The sequence below is a fragment of the Lepisosteus oculatus genome, chromosome 17 (assembly GCF_040954835.1).
Source record: "Lepisosteus oculatus isolate fLepOcu1 chromosome 17, fLepOcu1.hap2, whole genome shotgun sequence".
Taxonomy (NCBI): Eukaryota; Metazoa; Chordata; class Actinopteri; order Semionotiformes; family Lepisosteidae; genus Lepisosteus; species Lepisosteus oculatus.
In genome coordinates this window covers 20,613,515-20,632,185 of record NC_090712.1, presented here as the reverse complement: position 1 = coordinate 20,632,185, position 18,671 = coordinate 20,613,515, and the positions used below count along the sequence as shown (strand labels likewise).

The window sequence follows — 18,671 nt, the reverse complement described above, 5'->3', positions numbered from 1 at the left end:
TTGTTGCTATAAAGGTTGAGTTTATTGGCTCTTTTGCTTAATAGGTCTGAATTGGGCATTGGGGTCATTTTTTCACAAGTCCATCCATCCATTTTCTAAATACTTTAAACAAAACACGGTCGCAGGGGAGCAAGAAATTTCCCAGCAAGCAATGGGTGCAGGGCAGGATACACCTTGGATGGGATGCCAGTCCCAGGGCACAAACAAACACACTCACACCAGGGTCAATTACCTCAGAAGCCAATTAATCTACCGGTATGTCTTTGGACTGTGGGATGAAACAGGAGCACTTGGAGAAATCCCTCGCAATCACTGGGAGAGCATACAAACTCCACACAAATAGCACCCCAGAACTGAACCCAGGGCCCCAGCACTGCAAGACAGCAGTGCTAACCACTGTGGTGCCCCTATTACATTTTGGCCCCTATTAGATTTGGCTGACCTATCCAAAAAAGGAATTACAATTGTACATATACCACTGGGCATTTTATTAAATAATCAGTTTATACCTTGCTTAAGGGTATAATTTGACACCTCCACCTTTATGCCCTGTGATAAGCCTCAACTTAAATAAGGTGGGTCACTAGGCCTGGTTAAAATAGAACTCACAACAACATGGAATATGTTAGAGTGAAAGGAGTCTTTATTGTAGCAGACTCTTCCAGGATACAGAGACTTACTGTTTCAAAGCCCAACCAGAACCACCTCTCTGAACCCCTCTTTAAACCAAAACAATCTACCCTCGTGTGAGAATATCTTAGCTTTGACCACTTAACTAATAATTACCAATTTCACCTGAGATGTACGTACAGTATGTACAACTATTAGAGGCCTTTACTGGTTTCTAGTGGTATACAGTATGAGCTAAAATACCAATTTTTTCCCTGTTCTACCACACACCTGTTTTTATTAATTTATCTTAATTAACTTAATTAATTTACTCCTTCACCACACACAGTTTTTAAAACTTTAGCATTATTGGATACTTAATCAATTTGGGTAAATGAAAACAAGTAGTAAGGCTGAACTGAATTCCTGAAATCTGTTAATATACAGTAAGATTCTTTAAAATACTTTTGTTTCTTCTGTCTATTGCATTTTTTTAACTGATGTTCTGAATATTTAACTTGTTTTGAGACTTGCAGACAAGTCTATTTACTCTCCAGGTAAGTGATTTAGCATCATGAAGTAAATCTTTCTTTTTTTATGAGTACACTAACTGAATGAATTATACTCTCAGAAACACAGTGAACTACAACTTAGCATATCTACAACAGAGCAAAGCAAATAAGCTAAAGGGCAGCTCCTTCTAAACTTGAAAATGTTGTATCTTTGATAACACTGCTTTTAACACTCATGGAAATCTTGGATTGCTCCACGTCAGTTTCAACCCAGGCAAACAGTTTATTGCTTACTGAATGTGTTTTGACTTTTTTTACACCTTTCAGTCTTTTCATTGGTGAGTGCATTAGGCATTGCCAAGAGAATTCCTGGTAGGATGTACTGTATATACAGCAGGAGACCCATCTCAGCCATATAAGTCAATCTCATATAATGTGACCCATTCAATAGGCATCTTTCAGCTAGTGGTATATGTCACTTTCTGTAAAATATTGGCTGTTTTCACACAGCTGGGGTCAGTGTCACAATGGTATTGAGTGCAACCGTTTTAATTATTAATACAGTCAGGAAGATTCTTTTTCATTATAGAAAAAGGGGGCTTATAGAATGTGTAGGTTTCCTGTCTTAATTGGACAAAATAGGGATGAAAATGCTATTTATTCTCAACTGAGCTAAATATGATTGGGAGGATAACAGAATAAATTAACTTTGTTCAGGCCAAATGTAGGAACAAGACACCTACAGTATGTGGATGTAAAGACAGATAAAAATGAGATGAGGCTATTTGGCCTCTATGTGGTGAATGGAGGACACGATCAGACTAAGAGCCATCATAACATCAGATTATAAATGCACATATGGTGTCCTGTCACTGTTATTGGTTTTGGGAAACCAGTAGTCTCCTTTCAGCTAAGCCTGCTCAGTGCCAAAAACCAGTCCATCACAGAGGTACCAGATCAAATATCTTCTAATCTTCTGTAAACCATAAGAAACTGCAGAGCAGCAGAAGTCCTGACAATCACCTTTCTCTTCCGTCAAAAAAATATTTCCAATACATCCAGGGACATCCTGACACACTGAACTGGTTTCATCCCCTCAATAAATGGTCAGACTTCCCCTTCAATAGAAATATATAATATGTCTAATAGTATAGTATTAGAAAGTATAATAGGTGGAAAAAATACATGCCTCTTGTCTCCTCAAAGACCTACTGGCAGGCCAACCATTTTGGCGCCGAGTTTCCAGCTTAAACACAGCCCTCAAGCCTATGCCCACTTGCCTACTAATATAACCCAAGTTAATCCTGTGCCATGTGGAACCACCAACTGCACCAATCAAATTAGCTCTTTTCCTCCCAGTGGCATTCCAGTCACACAGGACACTATCCAGGCAATCAAGCCAGATGTGTTCAGTCTTCACTGACTGCGGAGGCCCTGGACAAAGCCTTGGATTTTTCCTCTTTAACTTTTTTTTCCTCTCTGAGTGCTACTTTATACACTTTCTTAGTCGCTTTACACCGATTGCTAATTCCACATGAGTATCCTGCATCGACTGTCATTACATGGAATGTGCTGCCTCAGCATCCTGGTTCTCAGAGTGGTGTTGTAGCACCTTTGTGGTTTCTATCCTGAGCTTGTCAACCTGGCTCACTAGTATTAGAGCCAATAGCATTCTTTGTGTTTTTAAAGCACCACAGTATACTGTAGATGTAATTGCACAACATTAATTTCTTAGATGTAAAACGAAATCGTTTTTTTACAAAGTACCAAGTTCTTGAGAGCCTGGTTTTCATTCTGTTGAGCTAATTATTTGAATTAGGAGGCAAATTACCTGTATAAATCAGGTATTAATTGAAAAGGACTTTTGAAACTTGCAGTTGTCTAGTAAGTCAAGACCTTCTTTAACTATTTGCTGTCTATGGAGCTAAGTGAAAAAAGAGTTGTATTGGGTTTTTTTAAAACGTAAACAAGTTATTAACATTAAAGAGTCCAAACTTGTTGCTGTTAAACAAATGAAGAGAAAACTGTAGTTTTCCTAAAATTTTCTTGTAAGAGGGAGAAATTCCAACTGAAAACAATATAAACAACATCCAGACTGATAGAATTATGAGGAATTTTGAGAAATGTATAACTGCAGGAAAGGAAAACTGTGTTTGTTTAGGGAGGTAAGGTAGGGGCAGAATGCACAATTCAACACTGAGCGATCAAAAGCCCAGCTTACTGCTCCCACTTTGCATTACTAAATTAAAGTATTGTCTTGTGGCTGCTCAACCATTGTTTTCAAAAGCCGAGTCTCTTACTGTTCAACACCTACTCCTGCATCTTCAGTGTTGTAAGGAACATTCAGCCCACATTCACTCTCTTTGATGTGTAAGAACACCCTTGTCATTGTTTCATCAGGCTGATTTTCGTCTTTTATTTTTCTGTACATAATTTTAAAAAGCACATAATTTTAATTAAAAATCAATTTAATTAAAATAAATTATACCACATTACAAAAGTATCCAGCCCCTTTCATTCAGTACATCAGTTAAGATACAAAGGACTGTTTGAAAGGTCACACCATTAGTGTAATTGCCTTTGTGTATAATCAAAATTAACTTAAACTGACTTTTAAGAAAACTATATCTGTAAGTTCTTAGATATTGAATTTCAAACCACAATTAATATAGTGTTATGAAAGATCAACCGGGAAGACCAAGGAACTTTCAAAATTCAGGATTAAACAAAGTAACACATGATTACAAGTCATGCCTCCAAACCAAGAACCCAGAATCTAGTTAAAGATGTCATCCTGAAGCCAATGGAGACTAGTTGCATAGTTTCATGTCTGAGAGAGTCAAGAGAGTCAACTGTTCATACATAGATTGATTTTTATGCAAAGCATTGTATCTGGCTCATGTTCAACACAGGACATTTTCCAGTCAATCATCATGATTGTCAGATTGTGACAGAACCATGTTATGTTTCACATCCACAGACTCTGTGAGGTTTGCTGGGATTGAGGGAGAAATGGATGGTGTAGTTTAGAGGAAAACCATTTTACATCACCAGATAATCTGATATTAGGATGAAAATTCACATAACAGCACGATGATGACCAGAGGCACAAGGTCACTGAAGTAATCTGAGAGGATGAGGGTGAATATCCCTGAGTGGTCAGTCAAAGTCAAGCTTGCCATTCAATAAAAAATGTCAAGGCTTGAAAATTGTAATCCATCACTGATCCCCCAACAAGCGTAATAAAACACTGAGGTTGAAATACTTCTACAATCAATACATTTGCATTCCCCTCTCACACATAAAAGTGGTTAGTTTGATCATTACAGTTTTGAAAACATTCAGACAAATGTGTATCCATAATTTGTAATTTTACAGGAATCTTGAGTTATTGGTGGAGTTAATATTTTTTTTTTCCATAAACCTCATACAGTATGTAATATGTTTTAAAGAAATTCATATGATTTACTTCCCCTTTGTCAGGATCACTTTAATTTGAGGGTATGTCAAGGCAATGTGTGGGATAGTAATCAGTTCAGCTGTTTGCCAATAGTGGTGAAAGGTGGTGATTAAACTGGCTGAAGAAAGTAATGGAAGTCTGTCTCAAGCTAACCACATCTGCTGTTACCATGAGTATTCATTTGACTGGGATTCCTAATAGTTGTTTTTTTTCCTGAGGTAAATGTTGCTAAATTATTGTTGTCATTCTGTGTTAATTCTCAGGCATCTACCTGTGTCATTTTTGTTCAAAGTAAAAGTCTACCTCTTTAGAGTGTACTGCATTGCTCAGATTTACTGTACAAGAAATTTATTTTTCTAACGCAAGATTCATATAGCTTTTCATATATTCTGTAAACTAGCTCTCAAGCTTCTGTATTTCTTAACTTAACCAATATTGTACATTTTTGCAGATTCCAGATCAAGCCTTTGGTACAACAGATGGGGATTAAAGGGGTTTTGGTACAGTATTTCATGTACTGTACAATATCTTCACAGTCATCAGTTTTCTTTTATTATATGGAGTCATAGTGTTTGATGAATTTAGAACCAATTGCATGATATTTACAATTCAGTATTATCATATTTAGGGGTAACAAACCTAATGTAAAATGTATTTTTTTACTTTTATGTTTACATTTCTCTTTATTTAAGGTAAATGGTGTGAAGTAGATGTCAATGAATGTGCCTCAGATCCATGCCTGAACAGTGGAAGATGTATTGATGATGTCAATCGTTATCAGTGTTTGTGTGCCAGAGGCTTTATGGGATCAAATTGTGAAACAAACATTGATGAATGTGCATCAAACCCTTGTCTTCATGGGAGGTATGATTGCTTTTGTGCTTATATATTTCTTAGTATTTCAGGAAGCTTGATAAAATCATTTTAATTAAACTTCTCACTAGTGCAGTTAAGGATGACAGATGTTGCAATTTTGCAGTAATGTAATATATTGACAGATGATCTAAAATCTCTTTCAATTATGCTTATTACCATAAGGTAGTTTTCCATAAATTAGAACTAATTAGTCTTTAATATAGTTAGCAGTGGATCCTAAGCTATTAAATGAATGATGCAGAAAACAGAAAAAGCATCCTTAAGGTGATAATTAAAGAAAACCAAATAAAATAGAAATAAACTAGAAATGTATACTTTGATTTACTAACACCCAGTCTAGTTTGAGGTTTAAAAGTTAATTTTTTTTTGTCTTTTTTTATTTTCAGTTGCACTGATGAGATTAACAAGTATGTGTGTCATTGTGAACCTGGCTGGACCAGCGAAAGATGTGAGATTAATATTAATGTAAGTTGTTATTTTATAAGGATTATCATCATGAGGTTTCACATTTTATGTGCAGTGGTTCTTTGAAATGTGTTTAAATTGCTATTAGGCTGCAGTTTTCTTTGAACAAGTTGAAAATTCTTCAATTAGCAAGTGTTTTGTTGAAAGTATATTTAATAATTCATTATTCATGTCAATATCTACTGTATGTATACGTTTCTTAAACAAAATAACAAGATTTACAGCTGTGAAGATGTCTTCTGAATTTCATTGAAATTGCTGGTTACTGGCTTAATATTTTTGAAATTCATCATAATTATTGCTGGAGTGTCCCTATGCAGCTAGTGAATAATGTTATATTAATGTGCCCTCTGCAAGTCCCTGCTGGTTGCTTGTTTAAAGTAAATGAAACAAGTTTAATTATATATACAATAATTGGCCTTTCTTGCTACTGCATATGTCAATCAGAATTGTCCATTGCACAGTATTTATAAACATTTATTTTTTACTATTTAATACACAATGTAGAGGAGATTAAAATTGCTTCAGAAACAAGGAACTCCTAGAAATGTGAAAGGTGGATTTTCTTTAGTATAGAAGTCATTCGGAACTCCAGCTTTAGAGATTTGCACTGTATTATCACTTCTCTATGACTTATACATTTGACACCTCCTTTCACATACATCAAAACCTATCTTCACAAGAAGGGCTTAGAGGGTATTAGCATAGACACTGCACAACGATCTTTCTTTTTACAGTAACTTCAAGATGTCATTTTAAATTTTTCCTGACCTTTCAGTCCTAATTAGAACTAATATGAAATAATGCACTACAAAATCCTTGATTTTTCTGCTCTCCAAGAGGTCGGTGCAACTGTTCACCAGTTTATTATTAAATGCTTTAAATTACAGCGTAAAGTGGCATTACAAAAATACTTAATGTTTATTGACCATTATTGGAGTTTTATATAAAAATATTTGAAGCCTTTCCAGCCATGAAAATTTTTACAAAAAAGCATGAGATTGTCTTCGGACACGCTTTGGTGGCACAAATGCATACAGTATACTTAGACAGGGTAACTGTTAGTTAAAGTATTTGTGTCCTTTTTTCTGTTCCTGTTCAAGGCTACACTGAACATGTAGTCCTGATTCTTAAACAAAATATTTAAAAAGGCAAGCAGCCAACATCGCATTGACAGCTGATAAGAGCTGCTTATCAGCTGAGGAATGACCACCTCAAAGTGGATAAAAATATTTTTGTTACTTGACTGTGCACATTTAAAATGCAGCATCTTCATCAGTACTAATTAGCAAACCCTCATTGATATTTTGTCATTGATATTCAATGATCAAAAGCTGTAAGATCTTTTGTGAAACTGCTTTTCATTCCATTGTGTAAAAGAAATAGAATACACAGGTCTTTACACAGCTAAAAGGAAATCAAACAACACCTACTCTATTAATATCACACCAAAAGACTGGTACATACATCTGATACATATACAGTATCTGGCATCTGATAACAATATTAAACAGCTGAATGCCTTTGCTTGGAATATTTTTTCTAAATAAATGAATTTGAAAGTGAAGGTTTGATGTGTTTTGGAAAAAGAATTCCAATGTATATACTTCACTTTGTTAGGGGTTTTGTTCAAATAAATTTTGTTTAAACCAGAAGGGGAAAAAAACCATTCTTTTATGGTTACAAATGGAAAAAAAAATGTTACAAATTGTTGCTTTTGATGTTTGTGTTTTAAGTAGTTCATTATAAGTCTCTAATTGTCAGAATAATTGGGACCCAATTAGTTCCACTAGTTCATTAGTTTGAGCTTGATTCTCACATTTAATTGCTTTTTTTGTTCTTTATACACTCAGTGTGAAGACAGTAGTTTAAAGGATTTGATAGTGTATTAACTGATTAACTTTCCTGCCATGATTTTATTTCCAAGAAATAAAGTTAGTCTTCCAAGGGACTGAAGATATAGATTCACAATAGGAAGCAGATGTAGAAAAGCTATTAAATGCTGGGCTACTATTGTCAGTTTTAGATATATGTTTCAAAAATTGATCACCACATGCCCTGTTTTCCCTCTTAGTAATAATTTGTTCAATATTAGCATCCAGGCCACCACTCAGTAGCTATGGATTCTAAGGTAATAACCAAGTGAATCAACATATTGTGACTGGATTTGTTTTTATCGCAAGAGGTACTATAACTGTACTATGAATGGTATTTGTCTATCACAAAACATTTGTTACACATTATGTAAGAAAAGAAATAGTTGAATATAATTATGGAACCATAGACAAATGAGATATTATAAATTGGTAACTTTTGTGCAACCATGAAATGTTACACTGACATGTAATGTCATTAGTTGTCAGGCCACCCATCAGAAAGTGCCACATTATCTCAAGGGTTACAGCACTGTAATTAATGATATCAGGCACTGATATCATTGTGGATTTAAACGGCACAGTATGCAGTGAATGCAATGGCTCCTACTATAGGCTTCATTTTTTTTATTTTCTGTGTCAATGTTTTTCCTTCCTTGACTACATCTATTGTCACCATCCTGGTTTCATGAGGCCCTCAGATTACATTCACATATAACACTAGATAAAATGTCAGGCTCCGGTTATTTTACCATTTTTTATGTTTTCCAAGATTATTTTCAACACTTTAATTCCTCAATAACAAAAAAATGCAATTTTAAGAAAATCTTAATCATTATTTCAACCCAACATATTCTGTTAATGTGAAATTTTATCTATAGTTGATCTGTCACACCCTTGTGCAGGTTTAATTGGAATTATCATTTGATTCATAAAATCGAATGATTTCAATTGTTTCATACTTATGCTCAGCCATTCTTTTGCTTTAAACATTTCCTGATTTGATGCCTTTTGATACAGCAACATCTTCCTTTACTTCAGCACTGTTAGCTTGATGTCACTTAATTGAAAATATGCATATACTGTAATTCCAAGTGACAGAATAGAATGAATATACTTAGATTGAAGACCAGCTTTACAAAATGCTGTAATTAGATCTTGAAGACGTATATGTGAAGAGGCAACTGATCTGCGTGCAGGGATACGCCCTACCACGCCTATCCATTCTCTGTTCCAATTTGTTTCACACTGAGCTATAGGATTACTATATTGTCATTCTCTCAGCATTTCAAATGTTGTGTGTTTCTCTGTTTTCAAGATGTAGGTGAAAGCTGGTGGGTACCACAGAGCAAAATGGCTGAGTGGGCTTCATTGGGGGTGAAGGATGGTTATTTCAGTTTTGCATTGTATTTTGCTGAGGTAAAGTTATAGTGAAAGCACTGTGTTAATAATGTATAGCAGAGGGTTACACAAAGTTATCCTCCTTTTGCACATATAGAAAGGAGGATAACTAAAAAAAAGTAACTTAAAACTATAAGATAAAACAAAATCTGTGAGGATAAATGTATATTATTTTCAAACAAATTCAAATGATTGTATTTCAGATCATATTATTATATTTAAGGGGCATCAAAGCTGATACTGCACTCCAGCACTGGGTTCAATTCCTGCCCTGATGAGCTGTCTGCGTGCCTTTGTATGTTCTCCATATGTCCTGTATGTGTTTGCGTGGGTTTTAGCTGGGTGCTCCAGTTTCCTTCTCAAGTCCAGAAACATCCCAGATGTGTCTGTGTTTGTGTCTGTGGACTGGCATCCTGTCCCGGGTGTATCCCACCTTGTGCCTGCTGTGCCTGCTGCTTGCACAAAGTGGGTAGAAATGGGTGGATGGGTTATTTTAATTAGTGTTTTAATTAGTGCACAATATACTGCAAATGATATTAGTGATTGATCCAGGATAACTATAATTGTAATTTAACAGAATATATTCTGGACTGCCATTTCATTTAGCTATGCTGTTGAAAGTGGAAATGTTAGTCCTAATTGACTGCAGGTGCTGTTTGCAACAAAAAGTAATATTCTGTCATTGGTATTTTATTTGTTAATACAAAAGTTTATTGAAGGGATAGGGTAGTCCATACCAGAGGACAGGGACATCCTGCTTACTGGCCTGTTGAGCAGACTGAGAGCATTGGACCCCCCATCTTTCATGGAACATTGGTTAAAGCCCCCATTTATACAGCTGAGTGGTCTGAAGTAACTGGAGTAAAGTATCTCAAGATACAACTGAGTCTGCAGCAGGGACTTGAATCCACACCCTGCCAGACCCTGGCGAAGTCATGTTTCCCTATGACTTTATGCTGCCACTCTTAGATATATGGAATTATTGTCATATATTCACAATTCAAAGGTTTTGTTTTATTGTGGGGAAGATTTTATATTGCAAAGAGTAGCAGCTTCCTGTCAGTTTTTATCTGGTTTCTGTGCTGAGTTTCAAATACAGGAGAGTATAATTTTATTTTTTATGGTGTTTCTTAAAGCAAACACCCGATAGTCTTTTGTTCCAAATGCCTGGAGTATTCACTGTTCAGCTTACATGCCCTCCTGCCCTTGAGAGGCCCAATGTGTCAGTTGACCAGAACTGGATCTGTTTCTTGCTATAGGCTATAGAAACACTGTATTGATCACTAGAAGAGGTGTTTGAAAGCACATTAGGGTAAATAAAGCAGGACCTTGTGTGTTAGAGAATGCTATGAGCTGGTTTTGTTTTTATCAATTGTATTGATTTTTCAGTGGCTGAACAAAAGCATCAGCAGCATTTCAAAAGAATATAAGAATTACTGATTAAAATGTGGGACAGAAAATACTGTAAACTCCAATTGATTTTTGGCATGGGTCCTTCACCTTTTTTTCTTAATAATTTTCACACTTAACCAAGGTATGAGGCATTATTCTACAAACATGACACCTCAGGTGTACTGTACTTACAGTATGTGTTCATAATCACTGTTGATTTTTAATTAGGGTAAAAAGAGGGCAGATGATTTTATTGCTGTTGTAAAATGTAATTTTGTCTAAACAAATGGATATTATTTTCACCATTGTTTGAATGTAGTAAATTGTAATCTTGTCATCTTTGATCCATTTGCACTGGTAAATGTTAAAGACCTTGTATTTACAGAAGAAATGTCATTATAATATATGGCTCTGTGAGATGCCACCCAAAGGCCCAGGAGTGCAATTAAAAAATCACCAGATATCAGCATTAATAATAAAAAAGCCAGTATTCTACAATCCTTGTTAGATAATCTGTAATTGATTTGACAAGAACTACAGACAGACCCCAGAGAAGAAACATTTGGCTTCTAAGAAGCTTTCCTGCAACTTTCTGTGGGATGAATAATTCAATTAGGCTGTGTTTTGCCTGCTAATTAATTGGTCTATAATGTATAAAGTTTAGGGTGCTTGTTTAAAAAGGAGTTTTGTGAATCTCCTGTTCACATCTTGAGAAAGATGAGAATGAGAAAGAAGGAACTATAACAGAAATTAAACAAAACAGTTGGGACAGAGGGTTGGTGTTGTCTTTTTGTGAATCAGATTAAATAGTTGCATGAAAAATAGTTAATTATTCAAACAACGGCCTTCATTACACAATTGTGACAAATCACTTACAGTGTAATTGTACAAATCACATAAGAATATTTTTACAGCTGGAGAGGGCAGATATGTTCTTCTTATTCTGAAAGTGTGAGACAATGGATAAGAGAGTTGCGTTGCATTGCGTTTACCAGGCACAGCCATGGTTACTGCGCACGGCAAACAAAATCAACACCAAGATCTTTCCATGTTGATCACTCCACCTGCGTAAACAGTGATGATGTCTCAATCTTCCCGCGCACAGCTGGAAGGGACCTCTACACGGCTGCCCACTCTCGCCAGTAGGAGTTTTCAGTGTTTTCTTTTGTGCTCCTGTTTGCTCTTATATCCATGCTTCTCTGCTCATTTTCACTCTGCTACAATGTAGGTTCACTTGGACCACTCACCCGTCCTTCACTTTTATACTTTTAACAGATATAAAAGTGTTCTGACTTTTCTTCTAGCTTTCCTCTCTTCACTGCTTTTGAGGTTTTTTCCATGGTACTGTGCCATTGTTTGTTATGGAAAATCACCTAAACTGAAAAAAGAAAGCCAGGTTATTTTAAAATTCTGATAAATAAGATTATTTTATATTTTGTACTCAATGTTAAAATGTATCTGGCAATTTAAAGCAGGGATGTTCTGGAATCCTTTTAAACTAGCAAGGGTATCCCCAATATCACCATGCATTCATTTCCCCATTATAACTGAACTGTTGTAATTAGATTCCTATCAATGTTTATCTTTCCCAGCAGGCTTCTCAGCTTCTCTATTCAAGACAATATTTTGTCAAATAGGAGTTCTGAGCCTGCTAATATATAATATGTTGAAACTTCAGAAAGCAAATTCAAGATCTGACCATAAACATTAAGTTACTATGCATTATATTTTGGCTAGAACATCATTCAGTCATTTGTGAGTAAGTTTATTGCTTGAAAATCTTATTGGCTTTGGGTCAAGGTAATTCAGCCTAAGTGGCCAGCACCCAGTGTATCCTGCATTTGCACCAGCAGAAATGGCTGAATCCTACCTGCAATCAGCAAGGAGAGTAACAGTTGTTTGCCAGGATAGGCTCTGGATTACTTTGTGATGCTGTATTGCACAAACTGATCAGAAAATGGATGCATAGAAATGCAGTGACATTTTTAAAAAGATGATACAGTGTTGAAAGACTAAGTTATTACACTGGCACAGCTGTTGTTTTAACAATGTGTGTAGCAAGATCAAGATCATAAATGCCTTCAGTATAATGCTAAGGAGTGATATTACTAACAACAACAAGCCAACCTTTAGTTTTGTCTAAAAAATGAAACAACATGATAACACGCTGTCCCTGGAAACAATGTCAATCCCTTACACAGACCTCACTTTCCCTTTCTTGATTTCTGCCTTATACATGTGCTTTGCTGTCACAATACTAGGTGCAGAGACAGGATGTATTGGAAAACACCACTATATGCCGATGTCTATAGTGTTGTTTTCCTAGTAAAAATAAATCTTTACACTAACTGTATATAGCACTTTTCTGGATGATTAGAGCAATGACTGAATCAGAATGTAGGCATTAGTTTGGGTGTCTGGTGACTGTAATCGGGTTACTATGTCTTTGTCTTTAATTGCCATTGGAGATCATACTCTGGTCAAAGATCCTGCCAGCATAGCATGAACATTATTTTGGTAGGTTTGACCATGGGTGCTTCCTGACTGTTGATAATTCTGTTTGAGTGTCTATGAGTGGATCGACTAGTAATGTCATGTTGAGAAATTAAAAATATCTTTCATCTCTTTTTCATGTAGTTGTAGGATTGCTGCAGTACATTTAAATCCAGCAGACCTTTACATTTATTTCATTCCAGAAAAGGGCCCAACCTGTGACAAAACGTCATACGTTTTAATCTTCTTCCAGTTTGGTTTCCAGTTTGGTTCTATTCTGAACTTTGTTGGACTACTGTTGAACCTTTCTAGAACATTCATTCTGTTCTATTAAAGTGCAAATCACCCAAACCACATACTGCAATTTTGGGATTGTTCCTGGTTATCCCAAAAAGACCTCAGTCAATTTCTGCCTAGAATGTCCCCTCAAAAATTTTGTAATATCTCTGCACATTTATACAGTAGAAGCCTGATTTGTAACTTAAATGAAAGCTTAGCAAACCAAATGTAGTCACCGGCGTCTTCAGCACACTAAAACATAAATTAATCTTAATCGTAATAAATCAGATTAATTTTTAACAATTACAACTGATTTCCGATACCCTCTAAAACAAGAAGTGCAACAAACAAAAAGCCCTTTAAACGTACTGTCATCATAAACCAATAATGACATAAATCTCACACACCAAAATACAACCTCAAAATCAAAAACTGAGCAAAATATCTAAAATTAAATGTTATAGGCAACTGAAAAACAGGTAACATACTTGCTTGACCACTGGGTCATTGGAAACTGAAAGAGTTAATCTGTTTGGCTGACCTCGATGATCGTATTTGATAAAAGGGGTCTAATTGGTTTAAATTGCTGTCATTCATTATTTTCCGACCAATCAGAGTACTAGTAGACACCACTGCCTCTGTAACGGGACTTGGGGAAGAAAAGAAATCAGCCAAGATTTGTTTACCTTAGCAACCGGTTTGTTGTCATAGCAACCAGAGGTCATCTATGGTCTATTTACAGTGAAAAACACAATGAAAAATCTCTAGCACTGCCTAGAGGCTTATATAGTAATTGCAATGGCTTTTAGTATTTTAAAATATTTTTTAGAAATGTTCTTAGTATGCGAACTTTAGCATTCCAGGTTCTGTCTTCACAAAACTATTAAAATTATGTAGTTTTTTTTGTCTGCAATTTTTACCCAAGCTAGTAGACACAAAGGATAAGGCTTACAAGCATTTGCAGGGCAACAACGTGAGAAACTCATCATTCAAGACAGGAGAAAAAAATCAATGTTTTGTTTTGTTTTGTTTTGTTTTCCTGGACATTTGTCAGAGTGGACAGAGTAAGACATAAGAAATCTGATGGTTTACACTTAATTTCCAAGTGGTTAAATCCAGCCGTGTTCTAGCTCTCTAACCTTCCTTGCATCTCATTTCTTTCTTCACTGGAAGAAGGGTATGCACCACACCATTTTTACACAATTGACAAGACACGGAGTGTTGTTTCTTTACCCAGAAAAAAAAAGATTTCAGTTCTCCACAGAAAAATTGTATGCAACCTTAAATCTATTTTAAACATCTTTGGCAAACTGAAGTTGTCACTTGTTATTTGATTCCTCTTGAATGATTTCGTATTCAGGAACTCATTAGAGGCCAATTTCCTCCTCAATTGCTTATTACTGATAGTGAATTTCTTAAGGTCCCTCACTGGGATGATAATAAACATAATGAAGAGCTACAAATACAGTAACTGCTTATTAACGAATTCAGTTGTAATTTGACATATAGTTATGGCCAGAAATAAAATCTATACTTTCTGCTCTTCTTTTATTCCCTCTATTTATACTCTGTCCTGGTTGTATAAACAACATGCAGTTCTTTTAATGTATAGTAATTTTCCATGTTTTGTCCTGCATTCTTTGCTCAAGCACACATTTTATACTACTCATGTCTCACAGGCAGTGAAGTTCTCGGAAAGGTAGTATGAGCTTGAATGTGTTCAGTTGGTTAATTTCCTCAGATTATAACATCAAACTCAAAAAGCTTATCCAATTAGCATTTAAAATTTAAGATGAAAATAAATGTTAAGTCTAATATACAGTAATTTAGAAGAACAAATAAACAACCATTGTAAAACATAAAAGGTGCAGATCCTGAAAGTTAGTAATAGAGTTTAGTATTTTGTCTGTGTTTAAGCATATTTGTTTTAATTACCATTGCCTTTCCTGAATTTAATATGTTTTGCGTGTTTTTTTTTTTTATTCTGTAGGAGTGTGATTCCAATCCCTGCTTCAATGGAGCATCCTGCATTGATCTTGTCAACAAATATGCATGTTTCTGCCTGGACGGTTACTATGGAAAGCTCTGTGAAATAGATATGGACGTCTGCCAGGATTCCCCACAGACGTTCTCTCTCTGCTTCAATGGAGGAACATGCCTGGATGGACCTGCTGCCAATTTCACCTGCAGGTCAGTTGTCATCAGATCAGGACACAAACTTCGCCAGTGTTTTGGGCACAGCCATCATAGTTCATTAACAATTCACTTGTCATTCACCCAGTCTGTCCTCTTCGAATTACAAACTGTCACGTTATGGAAACAAGTATCTAAAACTTACATTGTTACCACAGAATTGATGTAATTTCTGTCCATGCCTGTCACGCTGTCCTCTGTGTAAAACTATAAATGCTATAAATTTAGTGGTTACTCATTCCCTCCCTTCATGACAAATTATGGGAAAGGGAGGCCATCAGTTATTAGATCAGCAGAGGACATGTGGGGAACATGGGCAGAAAATTGAGAAATGTTACAAAGTTCAAAGGATAATTTATGTGAGCGCTCATGATTTGTACTGCATTTAATACTTTTTCCAGACATTAGATTCCATGTTGATTTCAGTAGTAATGGACAGACATTTCAATGAAACAATAAGTTATTTTGGATAAAAATGTATACTGTATTTATTAATAGTATTGAAGAATTATTCAGCATTTTCCATTTCCCATTGCTTTTAATAGATTTGGATTAAAAGTAGTAATTTCCCACACATGCAATGTTTGTTCCAATATAATGAATGGTCTATACATTGTGCACGCTTCTATGTGATTTCATTCCCATCTTACAAACCAAACAGTGAACTCAAAACATCAGATTTCACTTTATTTAAAGAAGGCTAAATGTTGAATTCAAGAGGGACACGTCTAAACTGAACCATATATCCAATAATTACACAAAAATTATTAACTTAAAATATGCAGTGTAGATTCTAACAAATATATTCTGTCTTCTTATCAGCACGTATTATGTAAAAGATGTCCAAGCATTAAATTATAAAATCATTTTGTTATAGCACTGTTTAAATAACAAATATAAAAAATGAAGTAATTATATTTCCATAATTAATTTAATTTTGTATTCATCCAGTAACCTCACATATTCAATCCCCATAATATGATGTGTGTGACTAGAATAAGATCACTGAGGTGTTTTATGATCCAATTAATATTTTACTGCTTTTACTAAAAATCATACATGTTTAAGGAAACGTAAGAGTTCTTGAGTTCTTTATCAATGCAATCTGTATTGATGTAATAATGTTTTCCAAAAGTCGGTTAAAGGATGGACTTGGTAAATATAATGATGAAGTAGGGGAGCATATGTGCTTTATAAGACTTTTGACCTGTTCAAGCCATGCATTCATGTATTATGTAATTAAACACAGCAACCTCGCCATACATATTCCTAAATTATTTTTAGTTGAAATACTGAATTGACTGCATAATATCCATCTATCCATTTCCTCACTGTTTCATCCAGCCCAAGGTCAGGGGGAGTGGGAGCTTATCTCTGCAAGCAGTGGACGTAAGGCAGGGACTCCAGTCCATCACAGCGCACACACACACAGACACAGATGTGCACACACTCACACAAGGGGGCAATTTTCCCAGAAGCCAATTAACCTTCCAGCATGTCTGTGCACTGTGGGAGGAAACTGGAGCATCCAGAGGAATATCACGCACAGACGGGAAGAATAAAGAAGCTCCCTGCAGATCACACCCCAGGTCTGGAGCCCAGGGCCCCAGGGCTGCAGGGCAGCCATGTTGACCACTGCACCGCTCTGCTGCTCAACATACACAGCAGCACAACACATTCCAAAAAGCAACTGAAGTAAGGTATTTCAAGCCAATTATAAGAAGTCAGGAATTAGATAGAAATTCACCTTTTAAAAAACATGAGAAAACCAATTGTGATTTTTGTGGTCGAGGTTGTATAAGATATAAACTTGCAGCTCTGCATAAGCCTGCTATGGTGACTAGTTGCAGAGTTCTTAGCTCAAAACTCCTTCGAACACTTTGTATATCTTACAAAACTGTTGTGTGCTTAAAAGTTGCTAAATTGTAGAAAAGTAGCAACTGTAAAATAGCATTAATTAAATATTTATAATATAAGATTTTAGTATTGTTTAGCCCTAAAACAGTTTTTCATGTATATGAACTAAATTAATGTAAAGATACATATTAAAGTATTAACTAGTTTTCTTATTAATGGGTCTAATTAATCCAATTTAAGGCTTGCTCTCTCAGAAGGAAATAAACTGCAACGGTCCTGTATTCAATTTACATTAAATCCCAAAGCTTGCAGGTTTCTCTTACAGTTTCTCTGTGTCTTTAGGTGGCACACCTCGCTCTGGTACAGGTGACACCATACTGTTAGCAGGTTAGCATAGTGTACATTCCCTCCCGAGCTCCACCACTGAAGCTCGTGCTTGTTTGTTCTGCCTGGTCTGCGATTCTGGGGCTGCCGACACAGAATGGCTGCTGTGTGTCACCCAGGTGGGAACTACCGTACACTTCACATGTGTAACTGCACTGTTCCTGTAGTTAATGTGCCTTGGGATTCTTCAGGATTATAAGGCACTACACAGATACAACACATTTTTAATGTACTGTACCTTCTGTCAGTATAGAGTTTGCATGCTCTTCTTCTGTTCATGTGAGTTTTCCCTGGTGGCTTTGGTTTCCTTCCATGTCGCAAAAGTGGTTTGATTGACTGTTCTAAAGAGAAATTCCACCTTGTCTTGAATTTGACTGACATTCCCTCCATTTGGAGAGCAGTCATGTGAGTTTCACTTTGTTCCACATGCCTCCAGAATAGGCTTTGTTTTACTGCAATGCTCATGATGATAAAGCAGCTTACCCACGATGAATAGAAGGAACCTAATGGGAGTATTTCTAGTATTTTGTATACATACAGTTTAGAAATGTTGTGCTTCAGAAACTAATGTAACAATTCAGTAATGTGTGTTTTTGCATCATTATGACATCATCATATTATATGTAATATATATATAGTATATTATGTCCTTATTGTATATTATATGCTTTGATCTAAAAGCCCATCAGTGTTATTCAGTGATAAATTAAGTGTTAGTAGTTGTTTGAAATAGTAAAGCTTCTGAGAGTTAATACATGACAGATGATGAATATACGTTTTAATTACTTTACTTTAGTCCAGGAAAAAGGTGAAGACCACATGGCAATGACTGATTGTGCTTTTTAATTTTAGACCATGAAAGTTAAATTATAACGA

General features: G+C 35.6%; 1 protein-coding gene across 1 annotated transcript in view; it reads left to right on the top strand.

The window, feature by feature from the left end:
• eys (eyes shut homolog) overlaps window positions 1-18,671 on the top strand; it is a 352,522-nt gene that overhangs the window by 142,283 nt on the left and 191,568 nt on the right. Inside the window, exons 28-30 of the mRNA XM_069179989.1 lie at window positions 5,274-5,445; window positions 5,844-5,922; window positions 15,352-15,551. Of these exons, the coding sequence (XP_069036090.1) occupies window positions 5,274-5,445; window positions 5,844-5,922; window positions 15,352-15,551 (451 nt within the window). The remainder of the gene's footprint in view (window positions 1-5,273; window positions 5,446-5,843; window positions 5,923-15,351; window positions 15,552-18,671) is intronic.